At 41.2% G+C, this 25190-nt stretch overlaps 1 protein-coding gene across 3 annotated transcripts in view; it reads right to left on the reverse strand.

Annotated features, from left to right (window-relative positions):
- Positions 1-2202: 2202 nt before the first annotated feature.
- LOC137265255 (golgin subfamily A member 6-like protein 25) overlaps positions 2203-25190 on the reverse strand; it is a 32858-nt gene continuing 9870 nt past the window's right edge. For 2 of the 3 annotated variants that reach the window (XM_067800610.1, XM_067800611.1), the window contains exons 2-8: positions 12136-12353; positions 11091-11237; positions 9561-9606; positions 9373-9432; positions 7817-8883; positions 7017-7094; positions 2203-3084 (exon numbers count right to left, since the gene is read on the reverse strand). In XM_067800610.1, the coding sequence (XP_067656711.1) occupies positions 2906-3084; positions 7017-7094; positions 7817-8883; positions 9373-9432; positions 9561-9606; positions 11091-11237; positions 12136-12353 (1795 nt within the window). In that variant the 3' untranslated portion in view covers positions 2203-2905. Of the gene's footprint in view, positions 3085-7016; positions 7095-7816; positions 8884-9372; positions 9433-9560; positions 9607-11090; positions 11238-12135; positions 12354-22797; positions 24775-25190 lie in introns of those variants that run through there. The other variant, XM_067800609.1, reaches the window with a different exon arrangement.

The raw sequence follows: 25190 nt of genomic DNA on the forward strand, positions 1-25190 counted from the left end.
TGTAGCGTTTTCTGTTACCCCGATTTCAACAAATTTAACTCAAGGTTTATGGAGATCAACAACCATTAAACATATTTATGAGATCTTGCTACAGCTTATTACAGCTGCAGCTGAAATGTCGCTTTGTATAGTTGTTCTCATGTGGTATTGCGTAGAGAAAACTCCTGTTCAGCGAGTGAGTTTAGTTTTATGCCACGCTCAGCAATATTCCAACTATATGGCTGCGGCCCTCCTCTAAAAGCTAATAATGTGCCACAGGGAATGCATACCCACCGATAGCACGTCCAACTTGAGGCAAGTGACTTTGTTGAACACTGTTCACCTAACAGTAAATGAGTACACCATGGGATTAGGTGGCATTGTGACCTTAAACTTTTTACCGCCTCATGGGTGTTTTGGACCATACGTATGCATTGTTTCAACGATTGTTTAATAGCAATTTCATTATGTTTAAAATTTTCCGAATTTCTTACCCGAGAGTTTACGAGAGTAGGACAAGAAAGCGTTCTGGATCACATATGGCGAATGTTAATTAATATGCCCCGTTTAGGTGCATGAAAGATATTTCTTGAAGACAATGAAAAAGTGTTCATTTAGTTTTTTTGAACGTTTAATATAACTGACTGCTCACGCTTGCTTGTGTACTGAATCGAATTTTGGTGGCACATGATTTATTAAATTAATCTAGGTATCGTAGTTTGGGGGTCAGTCTGCTTTATCGCGATTGCAAAAAAATCTTCTTGTGTGGTCTTTAAACACGGCATGTTTTCCATTGGTAAAATTAGCTCTACAGCAATGAAAAGTTAATCAACCGATGTGGGTCGACAACCTCCCGGCTAGATCCAGGCGACATACATTCAATAGGGGTTAGTTTCAGTCCTTCATACTTGCATCGATCGTCCCCGTGTCTGACGTATATATAACAGCAGCCTCGACGCACGAACCACCCGCATCGCCACCCCCATGTGTCCGGGTAGATAAGGGTCGGAATAAATGCGCAATCCACTGCGATCAGATTGCTTAAGTCATTTTAAAACACGGTCTATATTTATTACCTTCTTTATGTGCTGATGCGACGAAATCATTTTGATCTCTTAATCATGTCCAAGGCGTCCTGGAAAATGATGTGTCTCTGGAATAGGCTAATATACAGCCTGAGACGAATTCCAACCAACAAACCTGATCTTGTTCTTTTGCTAAAGCCAATGAAATTATTGAAACAAGAGTTCGAAAGGGCGAGACTTTATCGATAAAACGGGGTTCGAGGGGAAGAGAGTTTCAAAGAGCTGGAGCTCTCACCGTGTAGGCATCGCTACCAATTCTGGTTTTGCTCCCAGGAGTACACAACAAACGCCTTTTTCAGATCTTAGAGATCTTGTAAGGCTGGTACTCGTTGGCAAGTTCTCTCATGTAGATGGGAAAGCCACCATCATGTAGAGATCTGTGTGTTAGTAACATAATCTTTAATCTTATCCGTTGTTGGATTGGTAAGCGCTTATTTCTCTGGGCCAGGATGTTTCAATGTTTCTTCTTCGAACTTTATCCTGAAAATGTTAGCTCCGTGGTTTATTATAAATTGGCAAGTGGTAAATTAATCATTAGAACGTTTAGGTAAATGGACTGGAGAATATATGATGAACACATGAGAATGAGTTTAATTTTACGCCGCTATGGGGTAGCCTAGTCGTTAAATCATTCGAAGCTCCGGGTTCGATTCCCCACATGCGTACAATGAGTCAAACCCATTTCTGCCGTCATACTGGTAAAAGCGACGTAAAACTATGCTCGCTCGCTAAAGGTCGCTCTTGTAACTTCAAGGGATGAAATCTGCTGATATCATGGTAGACCACGGTTCGCCATAATGTTATCTTTCCGAGACCTCATTTATTAGACGAGTAGCCTGAGCACTATTGTGATGAAGAATAACAACTGACGTCATACGGTTTTATTTCGTTGGTATCTCCAAGATGGCCTAAGCACCATAATCCAAGAACGCCATGCAACGAGGATTAATAAACTAGGCACATCTAAGTTGGAAGGTATCGAGTACATGGCGAACAGCTGCCTCGTTTGAACCAATAACTACCTTCAAGACAAAATACGATTGTATTGATTTCCGTCCTGATTCTGGTTTGCAGTTCAGATATCGGTTCAGATCAGTAATTTCACGAAAGAAAAAAGATTCAGACACAAACCATCATGAAAATATATCTATTTAATCAATACAAAATAAAGATCTCATAAATATGAGTTTTCTGATTTTTGTCTTTACAAAAATGTGACATGAAAGTTGGGGCCACTGTTGGATCTGACTGCAGAGTCAGAATGCTGTCAGACTACGGGAAACGGTCTGACATGTACCGTGGGTTATGCTTTAGTAGTAGATATGTAAATTATTGAAACATCTATAACGGTATTAAAGGAAGGTTGTTCCAGATGTCAGTAGAATAACGACTGAAGTGCCTTGAAGTAAATCGACAATATGCATATTCATGAATTATAGCACAATTAAACTCACGACAATAGCGTGACGTGTGCACAAAACCATATGTTAACAATATATCCGTGTTGTATTCCTCTGTTCGATCCACCCTCGTATGAGGTAGCCACTTAAATATTCCACTATCCTCGCTATGTGAGATAACCATATAGAAATTATATTTCCCTCGCCGTGTAAGATAACTATACAGCTGTTCTATCACCCTCCCTGTATGAGGACCGCGTAAAGGAAGTGCTTAGATGTTCTGTTACCCTCCCTAGCGAGACATATATGACAAAATTCAGGTCTACTGGTATATCACAGATCTGGAGGAGCTTGGTGTTTGCCTGGAGTCATCACTTACCAGACAAATCAAAGATTATCGTTTTGAAACATATCTAAGGACTGTCAGGCTACAGCAGTGTTCTACACTTGACTGTCTACATCTAGGTTGTATTTTCGTCTTGCACGCTCAAAAATATCGTCATCGTCATCATCGTCATCATCTATTTCCAGAGAGTCGAGTGATGGCCGACGTCGGTCAAGACGTGTCGAACGACTGTATGGGGATGTCAGCCTCGACTCGTTCAGCGATAGATCGTAATCTGCAAAACAATTACCGTATTTTATTAAATATAAGCCGTACACATGTTTTCTTGGAGTCATATGACTATTTGGTAGAAATGAAGATCTGTTTATGGTGAATGAGTAGTACACCGTTTCGGCAGTGTTCCAGCAATATCACGGCAGGGGACACCAGAAATGGGCTACGCACATTGTACCAATGTGTGGAATCGAACCCGGGACTTCGGCGTGACGAGTGAACGTTTTAACCACTAGTCTGTCCAACCGCCCCATTTCCTGTTGAAAACCAATTGTAACCTGGCTCTTTGCGTTTTACTTGCTATGTGTTATGATCAGGTTGCAAGGTGTCTCTTGATGTCGGCAAGTCTCTATTTTCTCGCATGTTGTACACGTACCTTGCCAAACATCAATGTTTGATGGTGTTACAGTTGATGTGATGCATATTACACATATGCAGACGTATGTGTGTGTGTGTGTGCGTGCATGCGTGCGTGTACGTTTGTACATGTCTGTGTGTGTTAGGTGTCTCTAGGCTTCACTGTCCGTCTGTCTTTATATGTGGTATCTATTCAAATAGCGCACACCTGTCCACAGAAATAAAACCAGTGAGTGAATTTAGTGTTGCGCCGCAATCAGCAATATTCCAGCTGTATGGCAACGGTCTGTAAATAATCGAGCCTGGGCCAAACACTCCAGTGATCAACATCATGAGCATCAATCTACGGACCAAACAATCCAGGGATCAACATCGTGAGCCTCAATCTACGCACCAAACATTCCAGTAATCAAAATCATGAGCATCAATCTAAAGAACTGGGATACGATGACATGTGTCAATCAAGTCAGCGAGCTTGACCGCCCGAACCCGTTAGTCGCCTTTTATCACAAACAGGTGTCTGAAGACCAGTTCTAGCCAGGATCCTCACGGGTCAGAAAATATAGAAACCCACACAGTCTGTACTGTGTGACAAAATAATAACAACCACAAAGTAAACAGACAGAACATAACAGGCGGTACATTCATGCTTGAATGATGCCTTTGCTATAACCGCTCTAGGAATATCAGCACAACATCGTATGGTATGGATTTACAGCCTCTTTATGTCTGTTTTAAATACTGTCTCACTGGTCTTTTGTTTAATGCTCTTGCGACAGTTGACAATCTTAAATTTGGTGTCAAAGTCATGCCTACACTTACTGAGGCTCCGCGCAACAATGTGATTGGTCATTTGGAGGCTGGGGAGTCTTAGTCTGCGATTGCAAGGCAACTGAATGTGTCACAGAGTACCATAGCAAGACTTTGGCATCGGTACCAGCAGCAAGGGTCAACACGTGATCGCCCCAGATCAGGTCGACCCCGTGTGACCACGCCCGCTCAGGACATGTTTATTCGGCTTCGACATTTGCGGAACAGGTTCACCACAGCATCCTCCACAACATCGGCAGTGCTAGGACTGAGAGAAATCGCTTACGTGAGGCTGGTATTCGTTTCAGAAGACCTTTGCGAGGGCCTGTCCTTGCACGTCAACATCGGCAACAACGCAGACACTGGGGTCGCCAACATCTCCCATAGCCATTGCAAAGGTGGAGAACTGTTATCTTCGGTGATGGGTCACGTTACATGCTGCGACGTCCCGACGGACGAGCACATGTATATCGACGTCGTAACGAATGATACGTTGCAAACTGTGTACAGGAAGTGGACAGATTTGGTGGTGGAAGTGTCATGGTTTGGGCAGGCTTCTCATACAGTGGCAGGACAGATCTCATTTAAGTCCAGGGCAATTTGACAGCTGGACGTTACCGTGATGAAATCATCAGGCCTCATGTCCTTCCTTTCATGAACCACCAGAACGTCAATGTTTCAGCATCTTAACGCTCGGCCGCATACAGCAAGAATAACCAGGGATTTCCTTGCACAGAACAACGTTCAGGTTCTTGATTGGCCCTCACGACCACCGGATCTTAACCCTATTGAACATGCGTGGGACGAATTGGATAGTGTGCGACAGCGTGACCCTCAGCCACAGAGGTTACCTGCTCTGTTTGTGGCCTTGAGGGAAGAGCACCAACTCATTCCCTGGCACTTCATCCGGAATCTAGCCCAGTCTATGGCATGCCGATGCCAAGCAACCATTGATGTTAATGGTGGCCACACAAGATACTGACTGCTCTGCGACCTTGACCTTGGAGCACTTGTCATTTGTGACATACAGTTTCTTGCAGCATTGAACCGTTAATGTTCATTAAGATTTTCTTCATGCCCTGTATTACTGAACCTTAAGTGTATAAATTGATCACAATTTTCAGCTATGAGTTTCTTTTTTGAGTAGTATATATATACTATGTAATAGTTGTATATATATATGCGTGTGTGTTTAAATCCGTACCATTGAAATAAGAGGTTCACATTACGCCTGACTCTGCTGTATATCGCAGTAGTGTTTGAGGTTTTGTATGTGTAGCATCTTTCTGTGCAAGGCTTCCAAACTGGACAAGACACAAAGTAAGTGAATTAGGACTTTGGGACTGGTGTATGGTACAAGGAAGTCACTGAATGGGTCCATGGTTCAAACTTTAGATTCTGCATTGTAAAAAATGTATGATTTGACACCAAGATCGTTCAAATAGGACATGTACCTGCGATTTTATTTGCGAAATGCAACATTTCTTAAGTTTATATTCAGTGGCGGCCATCTTGAAAAATGGCCATCATCTTGAATCATAGATTGATATCGGATTTTCTCAAAACAGCAATTCCCCCAAAGTATGCGTGCCAATTTTGGTGCTTGTTTCCAGGAAATAAACGACTCTCTTGCTATTTGTGACGATTGCTGGTGTTATCTGCTCCACTAGTACATATTCGGCGTCAGATCCAAATCTGCACTATGACAGACACCTCAAACAATGCAAATATTGGTTTCATTGCTTGCCAGTCGACATCTATATTTTCTGTTCTGGGTCAAACTACCTTTTTTTCTCTGGTAAGATTCAGCAACAATTGAATAATATTAGTCTGGACATGAATCATCGAAGTTTCCTACAACATGAATAAAACAACTTGCCAACGTCCAGAGTGGAACGTCCTAGTAGGTCTCAGTAGTAGTAGGCAAGAATCCTGCGTAGTATTGCATGGGAGATTGTAAAAGTAAAAGTACATGTGAATCTTGCTATTTTGCTATGCAAGAACAAAATGAAGGCACCCGAAACATGATATACTTCTGTATCAGTATCTTTGGAAAATACATTCTAGAAAATGTTAAACGAGTCACAGTAAACAGCTATGAACATTACAGGAGTTCATCACTGAAACAGGTGAAAATCCTCTTTGATATTCGATATTATGGAGATATCGCGTGCTTGCTGTATCACTGCCTCGCTTTCTCATCCAATGGCATTATCACTCCTACTGTATTGTCGCCTTCTCGCTGAATGGTCCCATGTAACTTGATCGCTCTGTTTTTTCATCGCTTTATCGTTTTCAGAATACCATTCCATTATTTGCTGAATCTTAATCTTGAGAGAGAGAGAGGGAGAGAGAGATTGAGAGAGAGAGAGAGAGAAAGCGAGAGAGAGAGATTCAGACCGAATGACAGCAAAGACAGTGTCATAGGGACACATTTGCTGAAGGTATTACTATACATGTATTTGCTATAGCTTGTCATCGTAATCTACTTATTGATATCAAATTCACAGTGTGCACGTGGTCATAATAGCCTGTCAGTTATGCATGGTTTATGCATCTACATGCATGGCCTCTAATCAAACCATTGTTACTTTGTTTGTCAAGGTCCAAATAGATTTGTACACGTCTAGAGAAGATGATCATCAAATTCAAATCTGCGGGACACGTACGTGCATTTCATGGTACTGAAATTATTTTTGAATCGAGGAGGAAGCGACCATAAAATATTTTGCAATGCGACACGCTTGCCACCGTGTGAAAACCTACCTCTACTGGAGTCCTGTAATAACTTCCTTGCGTCCCTTACAATGTCTTTGACCTCTGCCTTCTTCTCCTTGACTTTTCCTGCAACAGCAGTAGTGAAAGTTTGCCATGATTACAATGCGGTAAGAAAAATCATGTGGCGTGACACACCCCATCGACCCTTGCAGATGCGGGTCAGTGTTCACGATAATCAGCCCATGTTTGAAAGAGGCAACTGGATGGCTTGGGTGGCCCGTGTCATCGTATCCATACTGCTGTAGATCGATGCTCATGATGCTGATCACTGGATTATCTGGACCAGAATCGATTATTTACAGAGCACCGCTATATAACTGGAATATTACTCTGTGCCGCGTTAAATAACAAACAACCCCTAACATCCCAACTACCCTATGTGTAATCTGACATAATGTATTTCAGTTGAGTTGTCATACACATCGTGATGCCTGTGACCCGAGATTGTTCTATTGCCTGCCTTATTGATTAATTATTAATAGACATAGTTCTTCTGGGGCGAAGACCGTGAAGTTCCGGTTAGAATACTGGTCTTCAGTAACCAATGTTTGTCGTAGGTGACGACCAACGGGGCCGGGTGGTCAGGCTCCCAGACTGGTTGATGCAGGTCATTGCATCCTAAATGATCGATGCTCATGCTGTTGATCACTGGGTTGTCTGATCCAGACTCGATTATTTACAGACCGCCGCCATATGGCTGGAATATTGCTTAGTGTGACGTAAAACTAAACTCACGCTTACGGGGCGAAAGGTTGAAGCTGAAACGTAGAAGTCAGAACTTAACTTACCGTCCTTATCCTTGACTTCCAAAGCGATAATGTCGACTCCCTCCATCTTGGGCGTTGTTGCCCGTGGATCCCAGGACGGACCTACACTTATGTTGAACATGTTCTTGTACTTCCTCTCATAGGCTTTCCTCTTCTTCCTCTTGTCAAACGATGTAATCAGCTCGTCCCTTTTCTTCCTGCTCTTCACGCTCTGTTCGGATTCATCCTCCGGAGAATCCAGTTCCTCCCTGTCTTCATTCCTGTCAGGCGCATACTCCTCCGGAAGTCCGTACAAGTTCCGGTTCATCTTCTCGTGCTCTAACACGCGACTTGTGACGTACTGGGACCGGAAGCGACGATACTGTTGGTCTTTAAAGCGTTTTCTCAGATGATTAAGTTGTTTCTGCTGTCGGCGTTTAGATTCGACCCTTTTTCGTTCTCTTTCCTGAACAGTTTGGTTATGTTCTTTAATCTGATCGAGTTCTACAGTTATTAATTTTTGTAGGAGGTATGATTTTCGTTTTTTCCTAAACGAATCAGTACCGTAAACAGAATTCATCTTTTTATATGCATCTGCTTCCCTGAGAGTGAGCACATATTCCTTAGCATTTCGTGGGGAGATGGTGATCGTGGCTTGGTACACCTCACCATACTGAGAGCCAATTCTGCTAATGGTGTCATCACCCTTCCTCAACTCCCGCTTCGTGTGTCCAGTGTAGGCTTTGTACAGTTCATTGGCGTCAGTGAGAACTGGCTGATGGGTGTCTTCACCCCGTCGTCTACTGGCCATAGGTTTTGGAATTACATAACTAGGGTTCCAGTCTCTTTTTGCCAGAGCAATCCGCTTCTCTCTTGCCTTCGTGTCCTCTTTGGGCGACGCTCTTTGTTTCACGGGAGAAGTGTTCTCCTTGTCTGAGGAATGGAAGATGTGGCTGAGTGTTTGTTCATTCCTCCGTCTGATCTTCTCTCGTTCTTTCGTGACTTCTTCAGGGATCACAGGATGTGATCTTCTTTCAGTCTTGGCATGGAAGGGGTCGGACCTTTTTTCGGGAACATCGCGTTTCTCGTTAGGGGAGCCCCTGTCATCGCTGACACAATTGAACATGAAATGTAATACATTGTAAAAGACAAGTGTCAGCGACTCCTTACTAGTCAATACAAAGTAGAAATGTGCAAATTTACCATTGGATACACATGTATACGACATTTACACAATATAAGCGAAAATACAAATGTACTGAAAAATTTACTTGTCTGTTCAGTTATGAGAAAACATCAACCTGCAGCTATGAATTTGTACATTAATATCAGTAACAATAGTGATCGTTTTGCCAGTTCGCGTCTGTTGCTATGCGCATGTCTGCATCTGCGGAAGCAGGAACTGAACTGAGCGGTGCTGCCGCAGTCAGAAATAGCACATCGACCTGACTAACACCAGCCAAACAGCACAAGATCTCCACTGATCGATGACACAAAAATCAATGAGATCATCTGTTCGAACAAACAGTACTCAGTGACTCATTTTATCCATTTCCGGAATCCCCGAAGGTCGAGGGAGGATTAAGGGAAATTTATACCTTCTGAGTTTGGGCTGTTCAGCTCTAGCGTTAGCCCATGCGGTAGCAAACTTTTGGGACCTGAAACAGGAACAGGTAACGATTAGTCGGTTGAAACTTTCAGCTAATTTTTATAAATTCAAATGTCTTTTTGGACAAAAAATGATTTGCAGGGGGTACATGAAAGAGCAAGGAAGGTTTATACTTACTTCTGGTTCTGAGATTCATGCGCTTTTGTTGACATCCCGGCGTGGTCTGTAACAACAGATAATAGCTTGATTATCGCATATTTACGGTCCGATGGAAAGTACAATAATTCCAACACTCACTGGTTTGTGGCAACTGGATCATATAGTGAAAAAACATCCCAAAATATGAAACTGTGATTTAGGTGTCAGCAACATTAATCGTTGATTACTTGTGAATAAAAACACTTTCAATAAAAGATTGCATTCCTAATTGTCACTTGCTACAAGCTTAGATTACACTACCTTAAGTCGGTGTTAAAAGTGAGATTATACAACCACTCTCTCGGAAATAGACTTAGATGACAACATGTACCGGTGTTAGTGGTGTGACATTTAGTGGGATTATAAAATGCTGTGTTTGGGTAAGGGTCGGTAGTACATCACCAATGTGTTATTTTCGAAATGGAGGTTAGACTATCCGTGTGCTGATGCTAGGAGGCGGACTTGGTGTTAAAGCTGAGATAACTCTATAAATATACCGATGTAACTGTTGAGTTGTTTGAGTGGCACTCTAGAAGCTTGTGATAGACAGGTAGACAGAGATGACAAACCTCATGGATGATCATTTTCCATATATTCACTACAGCGGTATAACTTCTTATTTATACGTATTATGAACGGTATAAGAAGCTATACGGAAACACCGCTATTGTGCAAATATTGAAGTTGATCATCCATTAGCTTTTGTCATCTGTAATTGCTGAGGCTACAATATCAATGTACCAGTGTTAATCGTGATATTCTACACTCGCTAACTAGTTGTTAGTATACACTTCCGCTCTACCAATGTTAGATAAAAGTATACCCGTGAAGGTGGAACAGGGCTTCAGCAAACCATGCTTGCATAAAAGGCGACTACGCTTGTTGTTAAAGTTGTAAGGGCGGTCAGGCTCCCTGAAGTGGTTCATACATATCATCTGTTCCCAGTTGCGCAGATCGATGCTCATGTTCTTGATCACTGGTCCAGATTCGATTATTTACAGACCGCCGCCATATAACACTCACTCACTCACTCACTCACTCACTCACTCACTCACTCACTCACTCACTCACTCACTCACTCACTCACTCACTCACTCACTCACTCACTCACTCACTCGATAGCATTATAATTTCCATGGCGTTAGACTCGAGGTCGGTGTATGTGGATGAGGTCATACTCTACTCTGCCGGCGTCAGATACTACCAATGTCTTTGTGCCACCATCATCTGATGTTAGGGGTGAAGTTACACCAACGTCTTGTTGTAGGTGAGATTATACTACCATAACACTGAAGGCCCCATGTTGGGGTGAAAATACACAACATTGTCTCATGTTTGGGGTCAGGCTGTTACGCCATCTTTACCCCGTGTTACATAAATATTATTTCGGTATTATGGTTCAGTAACCTGTTAAAGGCGATGTTACACAGCTATTGTTTTGTGTTAGAGGTGTGTCACTTTTGTGTTAGAGGTGTGTCACACTGTCATCGGTGTCAGAGGCTACGCTACCATTTGTACGGTGTTTTCCATATGTATGTTCTCGCTCTGATGTCTTGAGCTTGGCCATCAAGTTGTTGAGTTTAGGGAGAGGAGCCACCGCCTTCTGTCCCTTCCTAGAAGGGGCGGAGTTCGCCATCCTGGGTGAGTCATCGTCAGCTGTAAGGGTAGGAGGGCGGGTACATGCATGGAGCCGCGCTAGGGGTAGTGAGTCATTCAATGAATAATCTACCACAATACTTTTACGAAAGATTATAGTAGACACTACTATGTAGTATATTAGGATATTTTAACCACTTTCAACAATTGTTCGTGAGAGAGTTCAGTTTTAGCAATATTCCAGCAACATCACGGCGAAGGACACAGGAACGGGCTCCACACATTGTGCCCATATGGGGAATGGAACCCGGGTCTTCAGCGTGACGAGCGAACGCTTTACCCACTGCCCCACTTTCAGCAATTCTCACTATGGGTATTGTGGTAGACCAGACATTTTTCTGTAGTCGTGTCTTTAGCATGGCGAACAAAAGCTACCGAACACAATGAAATAAACGGTCAACACAAATAAGACCAAGTATATAGCGAATCTGAGATCTGAACCCGGATAGCTAAGGGCAGTATCTCTACATATCACGAGACAACACATCAGACATAGATCAACCCTAAAATGATAGGTAACAAGAATACTGCCGGTCAAAAAAGATGAAAACCATCAATCTGTTTTTGCGGCTAAAAATGAAATGGCCATTAAGTGGTACAGTTGTCATAATACCAAAAAGCGCTACCATTTCCTTACTCATGTAGATTGGCACTATATAACTTATGTTCTGTAGTATTTCAGCAACTTCATTTAGCTTTATAACGTTTGATAACATTTCCAAACGATTAATACAGTCCCATTTAGGTGTATACTCCTTTTTGTGCCCGGCAGCGTATACAAGAGACACTTGACAGTTGTTACTGAATGATCGCTACAACATTATAACAACTGTAGACTACATTCATGTAGCTAGGTAAGCACTACGTATCATCTAGTCTTCTATTCCATATCATGTACCTTTAGGCTTTCTTGGGGGCAGTGACTGGAGCCGCCTGTTATGTTTCCGGGGAGCATTCTCCGCCCTTACACGTGATCCACCTGCGTTATGGTAGAACGTCAGCCGGGGTGCAGGCGGAGTTCCCTCCCCTGATAACAGGTGGCCATTTTGTTTTGGTGTCGGGAAGGACTCAGTCGTGAGGGGGGTTCGACCTGCACCATGGCTACCGCCGGCAATCCTGAAACACAATGCGTGGCTGTCAGCTACAAAAAGAACAGATGATAACAATCGAGATTTTATGCAGCTGACGGTGTATAACGTTTCGTCAAAGATTTCACAGCGACGCGCATGTGTGCGCGCGTGTGTGTGCGGTCGCTTGTATTAGTCCAGGTACAATTATGGTGCTGAACAACTGAGATAAGACGTCACTTGTTTATCCAAATTTTGGGTGGAGACCTGATGTGATGAGTGCTTCGATCATCATGACAATTGAAACCCCCCATTATCACCCCGAGCCGGCCCTCAATTATCTCATGTGTTCACTGCCAAGCACAAGGAAGGACAACAACAAGTACCACCTTTGAACATAATTGGGTACAACAGGATAGGGGAATCGAGTCATTCCGTGCCGGGCAGACGCTCTAATAACAGTAGAGCTCTATCAAGACCAATCCGTGAAGATCCTGGTTAGAACTGTTCTTCAGTAACCCAGTGGAATGCCTGTTGTAAGAGGCGACAACGGGAGCGGTTGGTCAGGCTCGCTGACTTGGTTGACACATATTATCCTATCGCAGTTACGTAAACCGATGCTCATGTTGTTGATCATTGGTCTGTCTGATCAGGACTCGATTATTTACAGATATACAGCTGGTATAAAGCTGAATGGCGCAAAAATAATCTCACTCTATCACGCTATCAACACCAAGGAGTAACTACGAGTGAGTGAGTGAGTTAAGTTCTACGCCGCTTTCAGCAATATTCCAGCAACATCACGGCGGGGGACGCCTGAAAATGGGCTTCACACATTGTACCCAAGTGGGAAATCGAACCCGGGTCTTCGGCGTGCCGAGCGAACGCTTTAACCACTAGGCTACCCTACCGCCCGAGTAACTACGAACTTTTATTGACAGCATATACGTATCCAACACTTTATTAACAATGGTATATTCATTGTCTGTCCCTACCAATTAACACAACTGTTTGTAGGACTTGAAACCCTAACGTGCTGGAATTCAGGCTAATTTTGAGCAATTACAACATTGACCTATTTAGCTGCAATATAAACTGAGATCATAATATTCACCGTGGCAAATACAATAATGATTATGTTTAAGAAACCACAACGTCATTGTCACCAGGAACGTGGACCCTAGAAATTCTATAGCACATTATTAGAGGTTGTAAGGAACAATCAGTAGGTGTTTGTGTTGTGACGCTGGGAACTGGGTGGCGTGACACAAGCGTTGTCAAGACGTTACCTTCTAAAACTGAGTCCTTGTAACACAGGAGTATGTACATTCCACTCAGCGTTACGTGTTTTATTGATGTAATGCCACCAATCACAACCCAACATACTACCAATGACATCCTAAATACCACCCATCGCTACACGCTTTCCGTTTCGTAGAAACATGGGCTCCTTGGCTCATCTTTTTCTGATTTGCTAAATCGGTCTCTCAGTCGACTCCGGTCCCTACTGGGGAGAGAGAGAGGAAGGGAGCGAGAGAAGGGGAGAGAGAGAGGGAGGGGGAAAGGGAGAGGGAGAGAGGGAGAAAGGGGTGGGGTAGGTGGAGAATGGAGGGAGGAGATATCCCATTCTTTAGTCGCAATATGTTTTTTCTGTAGCCCGGTATTGAGCTCAAATACCTAAGTCTAATAGTAATCTCTATGCCTTTGTTATTTGTAAAATCCTCTATTATTGCATTCCGGAGCCGATGTGTAGCTCAACTGGTCCGTGGTGAACTAAGGCTCTAAAATAAAGTCACCGCCAAGACTCACATTACGGTCTCAGTGAACCTGTTATACCTACAGCAAGGTGAGAAATCCCGTGACAAACAACCGTTACGTTACCGTTGTAACGGTAGTGTCACCATGCTATGGCCTCGGTGCATATGCTATCTGCTTATACGTAACTATATGTATAGTCAATTTCATATAATCAGTGGATGGTTGCTTAGTCTAGGTGATCAAGTGTTTGCTCGTGACACTTAAGGCTCCAAACATTTATACAGTGACAAAAGGCGATAAACAGATACAATAGGTAATATTGCTAAAAGCATGAGGTTGGAGGTGAGTCGGGTGGGTGTAGTGAACTGAATGAAATAAATAGAGCTGTCGTCCGAAGAACCGCACCCTACTTCTACACATCTCTGTTAAGTTTAATATCAGTGGCACAATGTAAGGTGTAACACATGAGTGACAGTTTGTGCGTTTGAATATTGTCACAAGGCGGCGTAAAAATATACTCACTCTTAGTTATGTACACATTTTCTCCTGAATTAATACTCCCTGGAAAGAGATGTTCCAATAACTTGTCAAATATAACCTATCAAGATGTATTCTTTAATAATCAATATAAAAAGGAATCAGTTATGTAAATACTCTCACACCGGTTACCACACAAACAAACAAGGAGGTGCAAGGAGGTTGAAGCGCCTACAGCGACCAGCTTGATATAATGCACATTGCCATCATCTGTGTTGACAACGCTCTCACTACACACAACAATGAAATACGATATACACTGCTGTAGAGGCCTAGCCACAATATGGACTGATTTAGTTGTATGTGCCCGTTAAACTAATTCCGTGACATGCATGAATAATGTCTGTGTGTAGTATAAAATAAAGATACGATATTATATAACGCAAATGTGTAGCAATTATTACATTACCGCCCATTCGTCTTTATTGAATGTTATTGCCTTATCTTCGGATGTCACTACATATTGTAATTGTATAGGACAAGAGTGAATAAAATGTCGTCTTTCACTATAACGTCAGCACGTGGAACAATCTAAGTATACAGAAAATAGATCAGGAATATGTTATCATTCATCAGAGTGTCACCATGTTGAATAATCTATTTACATAGAACATGAATCGTGAATATGTTATCATTCATCAGAGTGTCACCATGTTGAATAATCTATTTACATAGAACATGAATCGTGAATATGTTATCATTCATCAGAGTGTCAGCATGTTGAATAATCTATTTACATAGAACATGAATCGTGAATATGTTACCAGTCATCAGAGTGTCAGTATGTTGAATAATCTATTTACATAGAACATGAATCGGGAATATGTTACCAGTCATCAGAGTGTCAGTATGTTGAATAATCTATTTACATAGAACATGAATCGTGAATATGTTACCAGTCATCAGAGTGTCAGCATGTTGAATAATCTATTTACATAGAACATGAATCGGGAATATGTTACCAGTCATCAGAGTGTCAGTATGTTGAATAATCTATTTACATAGAACATGAATCGTGAATATGTTACCAGTCATCAGAGTGTCAGTATGTTGAATAATCTATTTACATAGAACATGAATCGTGAATATGTTACCAGTCATCAGAGTGTTAGTATGTTGAATAATCTATTTACATAGAACATGAATCGTGAATATGTTACCAGTCATCAGAGTGTCAGTATGTTGAATAATCTATTTACATAGAACATGAATCGTGAATATGTTACCAGTCATCAGAGTGTCAGTATGTTGAATAATCTATTTACATAGAACATGAATCGTGAATATGTTACCAGTCATCAGAGTGTTAGTATGTTGAATAATCTATTTACATAGAACATGAATCGGGAATATGTTACCAGTCATCAGAGTGTCAGCATGTTGAATAATCTATTTACATAGAACATGAATCGGGAATATGTTATCATTCATTAGAGTATCAGCATGGTGAACAATCTATTTACATAGAACGTGAATCGTGAATGTTATCACTCATCGATCGGTGACAGCATGTTGAAAAATCTATTTATATAAAATGTGGATCAGGAATGTTTTCATTAATCAGAGTGTCAGCACGTGGTATAATGTAATTATTTATAAATCATGGATCGGGAATATGTTATTCATCATACTGTCAGCACGTCTAAAAATCTAGGTAAATGAAATATAGATCTTATGCAGGGTGAAAAAAATCAGTTGAACAAGAAGTTGGGCGCGGACATTTCTTGGATGGGTGTTTGGTAACGTGACTCCCGAGAGTTTTAAGGACTTCTTTCTGTCCACAACGAAGCACATGTGATACAATTGGTCTAAACTTAGGCAAGCAGAATTGAAAAGGTTCTCGATGTTTATTACTTGTATACTATCACTCTTTAAACACTAACTATGCTCCATCTTGTCATTGTCTATGCTATCCGATATTTTGTACTCTTGTACCACCGCTGGGTGGTTGAAGGAGAATAAGAAAACTGAGTTAGAGAACTGCCTTCGTTCACCCAGCAGCGAAGGGTACCCTGTGGGATAAGTGACTGATAATCTTATAGCGTCATAACAGCTTGAGTTAATGATAATGTGGCTCTATAAATATCCACTCATCAGAATGTCTGCACGTGGATTAGTCAACCTGACGCAAAACAAATATGAAAAAAACAAAACGAAACAACAGCAACAAAACAAAAACAACAAAAACAAAAACAGAACAATAAAAAAAACCCCCAAAATCAGAACAAAACAAAAACAAACCAAACCAAAAAATCAAAAACTAAAAACATGGAGACCATGAGATTTGTGTTATTATTCTCACTAGATTATGAGCACGTGGAGTAATCTACATGGAGCTCACGAACATGAGTGGGAAACGTTCTAACTACATAGAACAAAGCAATATCTGAGGATCAGCATAGTTTCATAAACTTCATATAGATGGGTGTGGGCATCTCATGTCTCCACCACTAGAATGTCATCACATGGATTATTCTAAACATTCAAGACAAGTGTGAGACGTATGTTATCCTTCGGTAGAATATGTATAATAATTTCTATTATATAGAACATGAGTGTGCTAACAGACAAACGACTCAAACAAAACAATTATCGGTGGTGTTTTTCACGTACAGGTATCTAATGCAATATATGTGATAGGGCTGCTGCCATTTGCAAATTAAATGTCACATTTTCGACATCACATTGCGTATTCCTGTAATCTAGACTAATAATAACAAACCCATACACCTTTGTATCTAGGCAATCCGCAGAAAATCATGAAATATATCATCACATCGAACGAGAAACATTTTAAAGATCTGCACCCAATTCTGACAGATTATATAAATTTAAACAAATTTTCTCACGTGCTTGCTGTCCGTGCCCTCCGGACAGTGTCCCTTGATTGGCCCTCAGAAGTGAGGTATGTGGAGACATTGGACATAGCGACTCACAAACACCAACCGACTCAACACCGAGTCGAGCCGACCGAGAAAGTCAAACCGCTAGAGGCAACTTTTTATTCAATATGCATAATCAGCCTGTAAAAACGATCATTCTATTCCATTAGCTGTGGTTATGAGTAAGGAGTTACTGGTGAATGTTTGTGTAGGGGATTATACCACTCCATCACGACTACAATAACGCCTGTCTCGAGTAAGTAGTAATGACTACAGCATGAGCAGACCAGGAGATTACAGAAACACAGTAATAAGAATAGAATACTGATAGCGTGGAGAAAATGATGGAGAGCAATCTTGATTAGCTGGAGGAGGGATGAAGAAGAAGAATCCTGATTAGTTGGAGGAGGAGATGAAGAAGAATCCTGATTAGCTGGAGGAGGAGGTGGAGAGGAAGAATTGTGATTAGTTGGAGGAGGAGGTGGAGAGGAAGAATTGTGATTAGCTGGAGGAGGAGGTGAAGAGGAAAAATTGTGATTTGTTGGAGGAGGAGGTGGAGAGGAAGAATTGTGATTAGTTGGAGGAGGAGGTGGAGAGGAAAAATTGTGATTAGTTGGAGGAGGAGATGAAGAAGAATCCTGATTAGTTGGAGGAGGTGGAGACGTGATATAAATAGACCTTAAGTTGAGGAAGAGATAGCAGAGAATAAGTTGACGAAGGAAAAGAAGGAACATAAGCTGAGGATGAGTTGAAGAAGAAGAAGAAATAGACACAGAGGGTAAGTGGAAGAAGAAGGAGAAGACTAAGGAATAGAAACATGGGATGGGTTGGAGAAGAAGAGGGGTGAACGGACACAGAGGGGGAGTTGAAGAAGAAAGAGAAGAAACAATAGAACATGTGTTTAAGACGAAGAAACAGAGGGTGAGGATGAGATGAAGAAGAGAAGAAGGAATGCAAGTGGATGATGATGATGTAGAAGACGACATTATGTCCTCCGATGTGCCACACGCGGCCTGTTCTTATTTGACATTATGGAAAACCTGTGTGAAAGTATATCTAATTCAGTATATGACTAGTTGGTTAAAAGGGGAAGACAACTGCTGCATGATTTACACGACTTCCGTACCACTCATGGGTGACTGTTATTGGTTGAAGCCAAATCTCAGTTCCACTTTCCAATTTCTTGCCACAATACAGCCATGATCGCCACTCATTGAGCATTGTCCACTCTGCTTGCAAGGAATGTGACGATTGCCTTAACCAATAACCAAGTGTAGCTTTAGTGTTTATGAGGCAGGCCTTAACCAAGGATTTCAAAATAATATTGCGCGTTGAGTCATGCTCTCATTAATTTGGCTCATATTATTAATAGAAGTTTCTTTAATCTGATACCACCGAGTTAATGATATATCGTGTGCCTTTATCAGATATAATCCTGCCATGCATGACACTATCGAGGGTCATGTGTTCTGTGGAAGAAATTGGTATGGCTTTACAGACTTGAAAGTGAGTCGAGCTTGACGTTTCTGACAGTGAACGATGCTTGACAGCACAAGTAGTGACTATGGCTTAACAGACTTGAAAGTGTATATGATTTATAAGTGTATATGAGCTTATATAATCGCATGCCTTTCATATATTGCTCTCACAGAAAATAAATAACGACGTTTTGGAAGGAAACGTTGGCACTGCTAAAAGGTAATAGTCAGTGAGTGAATTTAGTTTTACGCCGCACTCTAAAAGGTAATAGACCTTGACATGGCTGCTATAGGTATTTATTTGCTATCCCTAACGTGTACTGCCTGAAACATGCACATTAGAACTGTCTTCTGTACTAGGTTCCAGATATAGACAAATATTTTGTTTGTTTATAAATTTTGTAGTCTTAGCCTCTGTTTGTTTAACGTGTTAATATTTCCCGAAATTCGTGAATAGTTTTCTTATATGATTGAACCAGTGTTACCTACTCCCGAGAAAATGTTTGAAATAGCTTAAAACATATGTTTTAACACACTTAATACATTTTTAATACAACAGCATTCGAACATCCGCATGTTGGTACTTCGTGTCACAAATCATCCTAGGCACGTTCCCAAAAGAACCACAGTCTCACTCTTATTTAAGTGCACATAAATGATCCATATAACGTCAGAAACACTATCTCTACGTTTCCCACCTTTCGGAACTGGTAGGTAAAAAGGGTCCATTACACAAATCTTCCTTTGTGTCTCAGCTATGTAGTCACTTTTGCAACTGCATGAACAAGTCATAAAAACACAATTATACTCATAAACCGTCCACTGACTTGCCCAACAAACGATGTGGAACTGAGGCGATACAGTACACTTACATGTATGAGCATGATCACAGAGATTGGAAACTACCTCAGACTAAGACGGATACAAGACACACAGAATGTGTGTGTATTGTCGTCAGATCGTGTTAATTTGAATGATCCAACAAAGCTGACAAGTTCCTGCTAGAGACACACTAGTTATTCAGCACGAAGATACACATATTTTTTCATGGTATATTTTCGTATTTGTATTCCGATCTAATTCCGAAGACAATAAAATCGTTATATAAAACAGTGTTTAATTTTTTTCATTTCCTCTTGGTGATCAAATGTACATTTTCTAAAAATTAGCTTAGTATATCCCTGCATATGTTTTGTATGTATACGCTATAAGTGCGCTAGTTCCGTTGTAGATAATATAATAAATTGATCTTCTCCTACATGTTTCAATGTGTTTCTTCAGGAAGAAGCGATTACAGTTAAACTAAAAACTGTTTAACTGTCTAAGTGTAATCACTTCTCCCTGAAGATACACATTGAAACAAACAGAAGATCCGTGTCGTGTTATTGTTTCAGAAACTACTCTACTTGTTATATATGTACTACTGTACGCTCGGTATTCTCATCAGTTTCAATCAGTGGACTTACTACATTATCGGTGTTTCATTATAAGAATATACAAACAGTAAACACATTTTATCTATTTGTAAAAAAATACATAAGTGATGAAGGATAAGTTACAGAACAGTGACAAGATAGCAGTGATCGGATATTATATCACCTTGGTATAAATCCAATAGTGTACACAACCATATTATATATGAGTTCACCATATTAAAGATACAATTACGTACACCATCATTTTAATTCTCATAGGGTACAATACGTGCGAAGAATCATACATACTGTACACATTGAAGTTACAATTCCTTTGTGCGCATACTTGAGTTGAATAACCCTCACTGATCTCCACTATCCTGTACACTTATTAGCAAAAAGATTTTATAAAGGCCATTGTAAGGCCACCTGAACATTGTGGTAATATGTATCACAATCAACGCCGTGTCATACTTAACCATAATGTACACCTCTGTCATAAGTCATGTCGTACATGGTGTCATATATCCAATACTGAACACCGCCATGTCATATATGTCCACCATTATGATATATAACCCATGTCGTACTCTACGTGATATATCTTTTACTGTGCACCGCCACTTCATGTATCAAATACTGTACACGTCATACAATGTATCCCATGCTGTACATCTCAAGAATAAGAATCCAAAAGTGTACAGTACCATGTTATTTATGCCACGACTCTACACCGTCATTTCATATACCCCATACTGTACCCCAGCATGTCTCCTATCTACAATTGTGTATGACTATGCCATATACACATAATGTCGTATACCCCATACTGTACACTATATTATATATCCAGTACGTTATTTCACCATGACGTATATCCATACTGTACGTCACCATGTTATAGATCTCATACTGTACACCATCATGTTATATATCCCACACTGTAAATCATGTTATATATCCCACACTGTACATCACCATGTTATATATCCCACACTGTGCATCACCATGTTATATATCCACACCGTACATCACTATGTTATATGTCCCATACTATTCTTCACCATATCATACATCCCATACTATTCATCACCTAGTTATATAAGCCACACAATACATCATTATGTTACACACCCTATCTGCACACCACCCAAACGTTATACTATACCTGCTCAGCATGTTCCAAGAGACACAACCTCTGTGACCGAGCGGCAGAGAAGGTTCACTACCCACACCTCCGTGGCCGAGCGACAGAGAAGGTTCACTACCCACACCTCCGTGGCTGAGCGGCAGAGAAGGCCCACTACCCACACCTCTGGTGGTACGGGAGTACGGAATAGTCAGTGGCAATGCCATAGTCTAAACTAACAATGTAGCTAACTGTTTCCTTAGACTAACGTTTACCTTGACCTTAAGGTATGTAGCGAACGACTGGTGGAGGTGACTTATTTACACATTACCAAAGCAACCGGTACCGCCATTGTCAAGAATACAATGGCTTATTTGAGTGCAGTTGAACATGCCTTTGATATTGCTGAGGACCCTTGTTGAAAGGGCTGATGCCTGTTATCTTAGAAGATAGAGGCTCATGATGTCAGTCACTGGATTGTCTGGCCTTAAAGCATATGTTCAAAGACTGACGCCATATAAGTGAAATATTGTTAAACAAAACAAAAACAAATGATACTGTTTTGTGACAAACCTGATTCGTGTCCTTTTCTCGAACACCCGCGTCATCTATGATTTGAGTGGTCAGGCTATATCATTTTCAACACAAGAGTGGTATTTACGCACAAGCGAATCTGTTTCTCCTGACAGTCAAGGCTGATTAATCTCCAGCGATGACGTTAAAATACATTTCATTGTCCTTGATTCTGCAAATGTAGACTAACGTTTTAAACGATGAGTAACCATGTATTTTTGAAATACAACAGTTACTATGACGAAATTCTTTTGTTTCATCTGTAAATGCCCCGTAATATGTTTACTGACCTATATTATGCAACCCAGATATTAAACGTCTACTTACAACGCAAAGCACGTGCGTTGCGAATTGACTATAATAACCAAATCGAAAGCAATGCATGTGCTGAACCAACGTTCAAACCAAATGCAACACAGAGCACGAACTGAAAGGTTCCAATGATTTCCAGTTTACGTTATTAATGTCCTGCATGGATGTCTCAGCGGTATATTGAATATATGCATATATGGCTTTGTTCTAACTTTCAAAATATCTTAATAGATAACTGTTTTCGGAGTACTAGTATTTTGCTGCTGCATGAACAAATATTCCGACACTGGTGCTTGAACCCCAAAAGAAATTAAGACTGAATATTGAAACTACAACACCATGTCTTGACTGCATCAAGTACGCGCCCAGTCTGGGAATCATCATGCCTTTCATCCGACTGAAAACTCACCTTGGCCTTCTCTGACTAACCAGATAGGTGGGTCTACCGGTATCAGTTTCCCCTGGGGGTACTATATATGGTAAGGTTAGTCGCTCAGTCATCACTGCATCTGCTTCCGTGCTCCAGATGTCCTGTGAATTGTAATCACTGTATCGTTGTCTGCGGTGATACAAAAGAAGTGTAAACGTATCCGATAATCCTCTGAGATGGAACCTTATGTCAGGTGTGTGTCCCGTGTATTATAATAACAGTATCATTGTCAACGAAGGTACAAAAATAACTGTAAACGTATCTGATACTCCAGGAATGGAAGCTCATGTCAAGCATGCCACGTGTGTTATGATCATCGTTTTCGGCGGAGACACACTTGAACGCTCAAAGTATCTGACACTATATTTGAATGGAATCTGATGCCAGGGATGAAGTGAATGCATCATCACCTCATCATCATCTTCATCATAAAACTATTTTCTTGTAGTTGAGTATATTTCTTCAAAGCCCACCAGTTATTGTGAGTAGAAATGTCCAGAGTCTTGTCTTTGGAAGGGCATATGAGGTTCCTGTTTAGTATTCAATTCCACAGACGAAACTCTCAACCGTTCATCAGGTGTGGTACATTCTTGAGATAACATATCCAGTCGGTGGTAATACTAGTCAAGGATAACTTCCTACCCCTAGTTCGTGTGTCTTCCACCCCCGGGCGGTCCTCTGACATCCACCCGACTGTGTGATCCTGGTTGATAGGATTGGTTGATAGGATTGAGTTGCGACACGCTTGCCTTTATGCTACACTAAACAGGACGTCTTCGTGTTGACTGACACTTTCACCTGGTTGCTTACCTGCGTTAATGTACAGGTAAACATGATGTACAGGTGCGGCACCTCCAGACATTATTCAGGTGACACACTGCAGACCTCATGGCAAACACCTATCAAGTCTACGGACAACACACTTGCTTTCCATCTGCCTAACACAGTACTTTAACAACTATTCATTCCAAAAGGCGTATTATTACGGTTGTATTAACGTAGAGCAGAACATTCGTGAGTATCACTTGTCGACATATGTGAACCACCAGTCAAGAATGTTTATCCTTCAGCGTTGATGTTGATATTGTTTGAGCACACGGTGCCTTGTGTTGAACCTTTATGTTCTACAACCCTTGAATCACTGCACAACGTATTCTTGATAACCAATTCTGTAATGACTTCAGAATGTACTAAAAATTACCCCACAATGTGAGCCACCAAGATTTGTTTATCCTTTCGACGTTGATGTTGATCTTGTTGTTTGAAACACGTTGAAGGTAATACCGTTATACTCTGGGATCAACGCGTCCTGAAATGGCTTTGAAATGTATGCTTTTTTCTTCGTTAATATTGACCTTGTTGTTTGAGAACAGGGTGCCTTGTATTATACCGGCATACTCTCCAACCCGGTAATCACGGTAGAGTGTTTTCCTTACAACACATTCTGAAATGATTTTGGAATGCACCATGACGTTCGGGGATGTTACCTGCATACATATGTGAGCCACGAAAAACTTGTTTATCCTTCAACGTTGATGTTAACCTCGGTGTTTGAGTACGGAGTGCCATGTATTATACCGTTATACTCTCCAACCCTGGGATCACTGCACAGGATCTTCGTGGCCACAAAATCTGGCTTTGAAATGTATCAACATGCACCATAACGTTCGTAGGTGTTACTTGTTGACATATGTGAACCAGCATAAACTTGGCTATCCTTCAACATTGATATTGACCTCGGTGTTTGAGTACACGGTGCCTTGTATTATGCCACTATACTCACACACCCTGGAATCACTGTACAGTGTTTTCCTGGAAACACATTCTAAAATGACTTTGGATCAGTGGTGACACAAAAGACGCTCTGGTAATTTGATATCAGCCCACGGTCCGTAAAGGAGATGAAGCGAACCGATGTATGCCACTACAATAGCAAGGGAGCGCCGTGACAACTGTGAGGGTGTATAGTAATGTCTGGGAACATAACACACGCTGATCTACACATGTACCGGGCCGTGATGGACCTCACAAATCATACAAGTGTTCATTGACGAGAGATCAACACAGCTGGAAATACCAAGAACACTGAACATTGTCTACACGAAGAAATGACACTATGGCAATAACGTTGTGAATTGCTAAGGGCTCCATTGGTACAATAGGAAGTAGTTCACGTTTATTAGATCAAGGTGTTTTACAACTGCTTTGTGTACCAAGGACATTGCCATTAACAAAGACCCCTAGCACATAAATGTGATTGGTGGGTATCATTTCCAGTGTAGACTGGACAATGACGCACATGCGACATGTTGGGCAGGTTTCTGTATACCAGGAGGGGAATGCTTTTATGGTATTTGAATGTCTGGCTGCAC

The sequence above is a fragment of the Haliotis asinina genome, chromosome 15, assembly GCF_037392515.1.
Source record: "Haliotis asinina isolate JCU_RB_2024 chromosome 15, JCU_Hal_asi_v2, whole genome shotgun sequence".
Lineage (NCBI taxonomy): Eukaryota > Metazoa > Mollusca > Gastropoda > Lepetellida > Haliotidae > Haliotis > Haliotis asinina.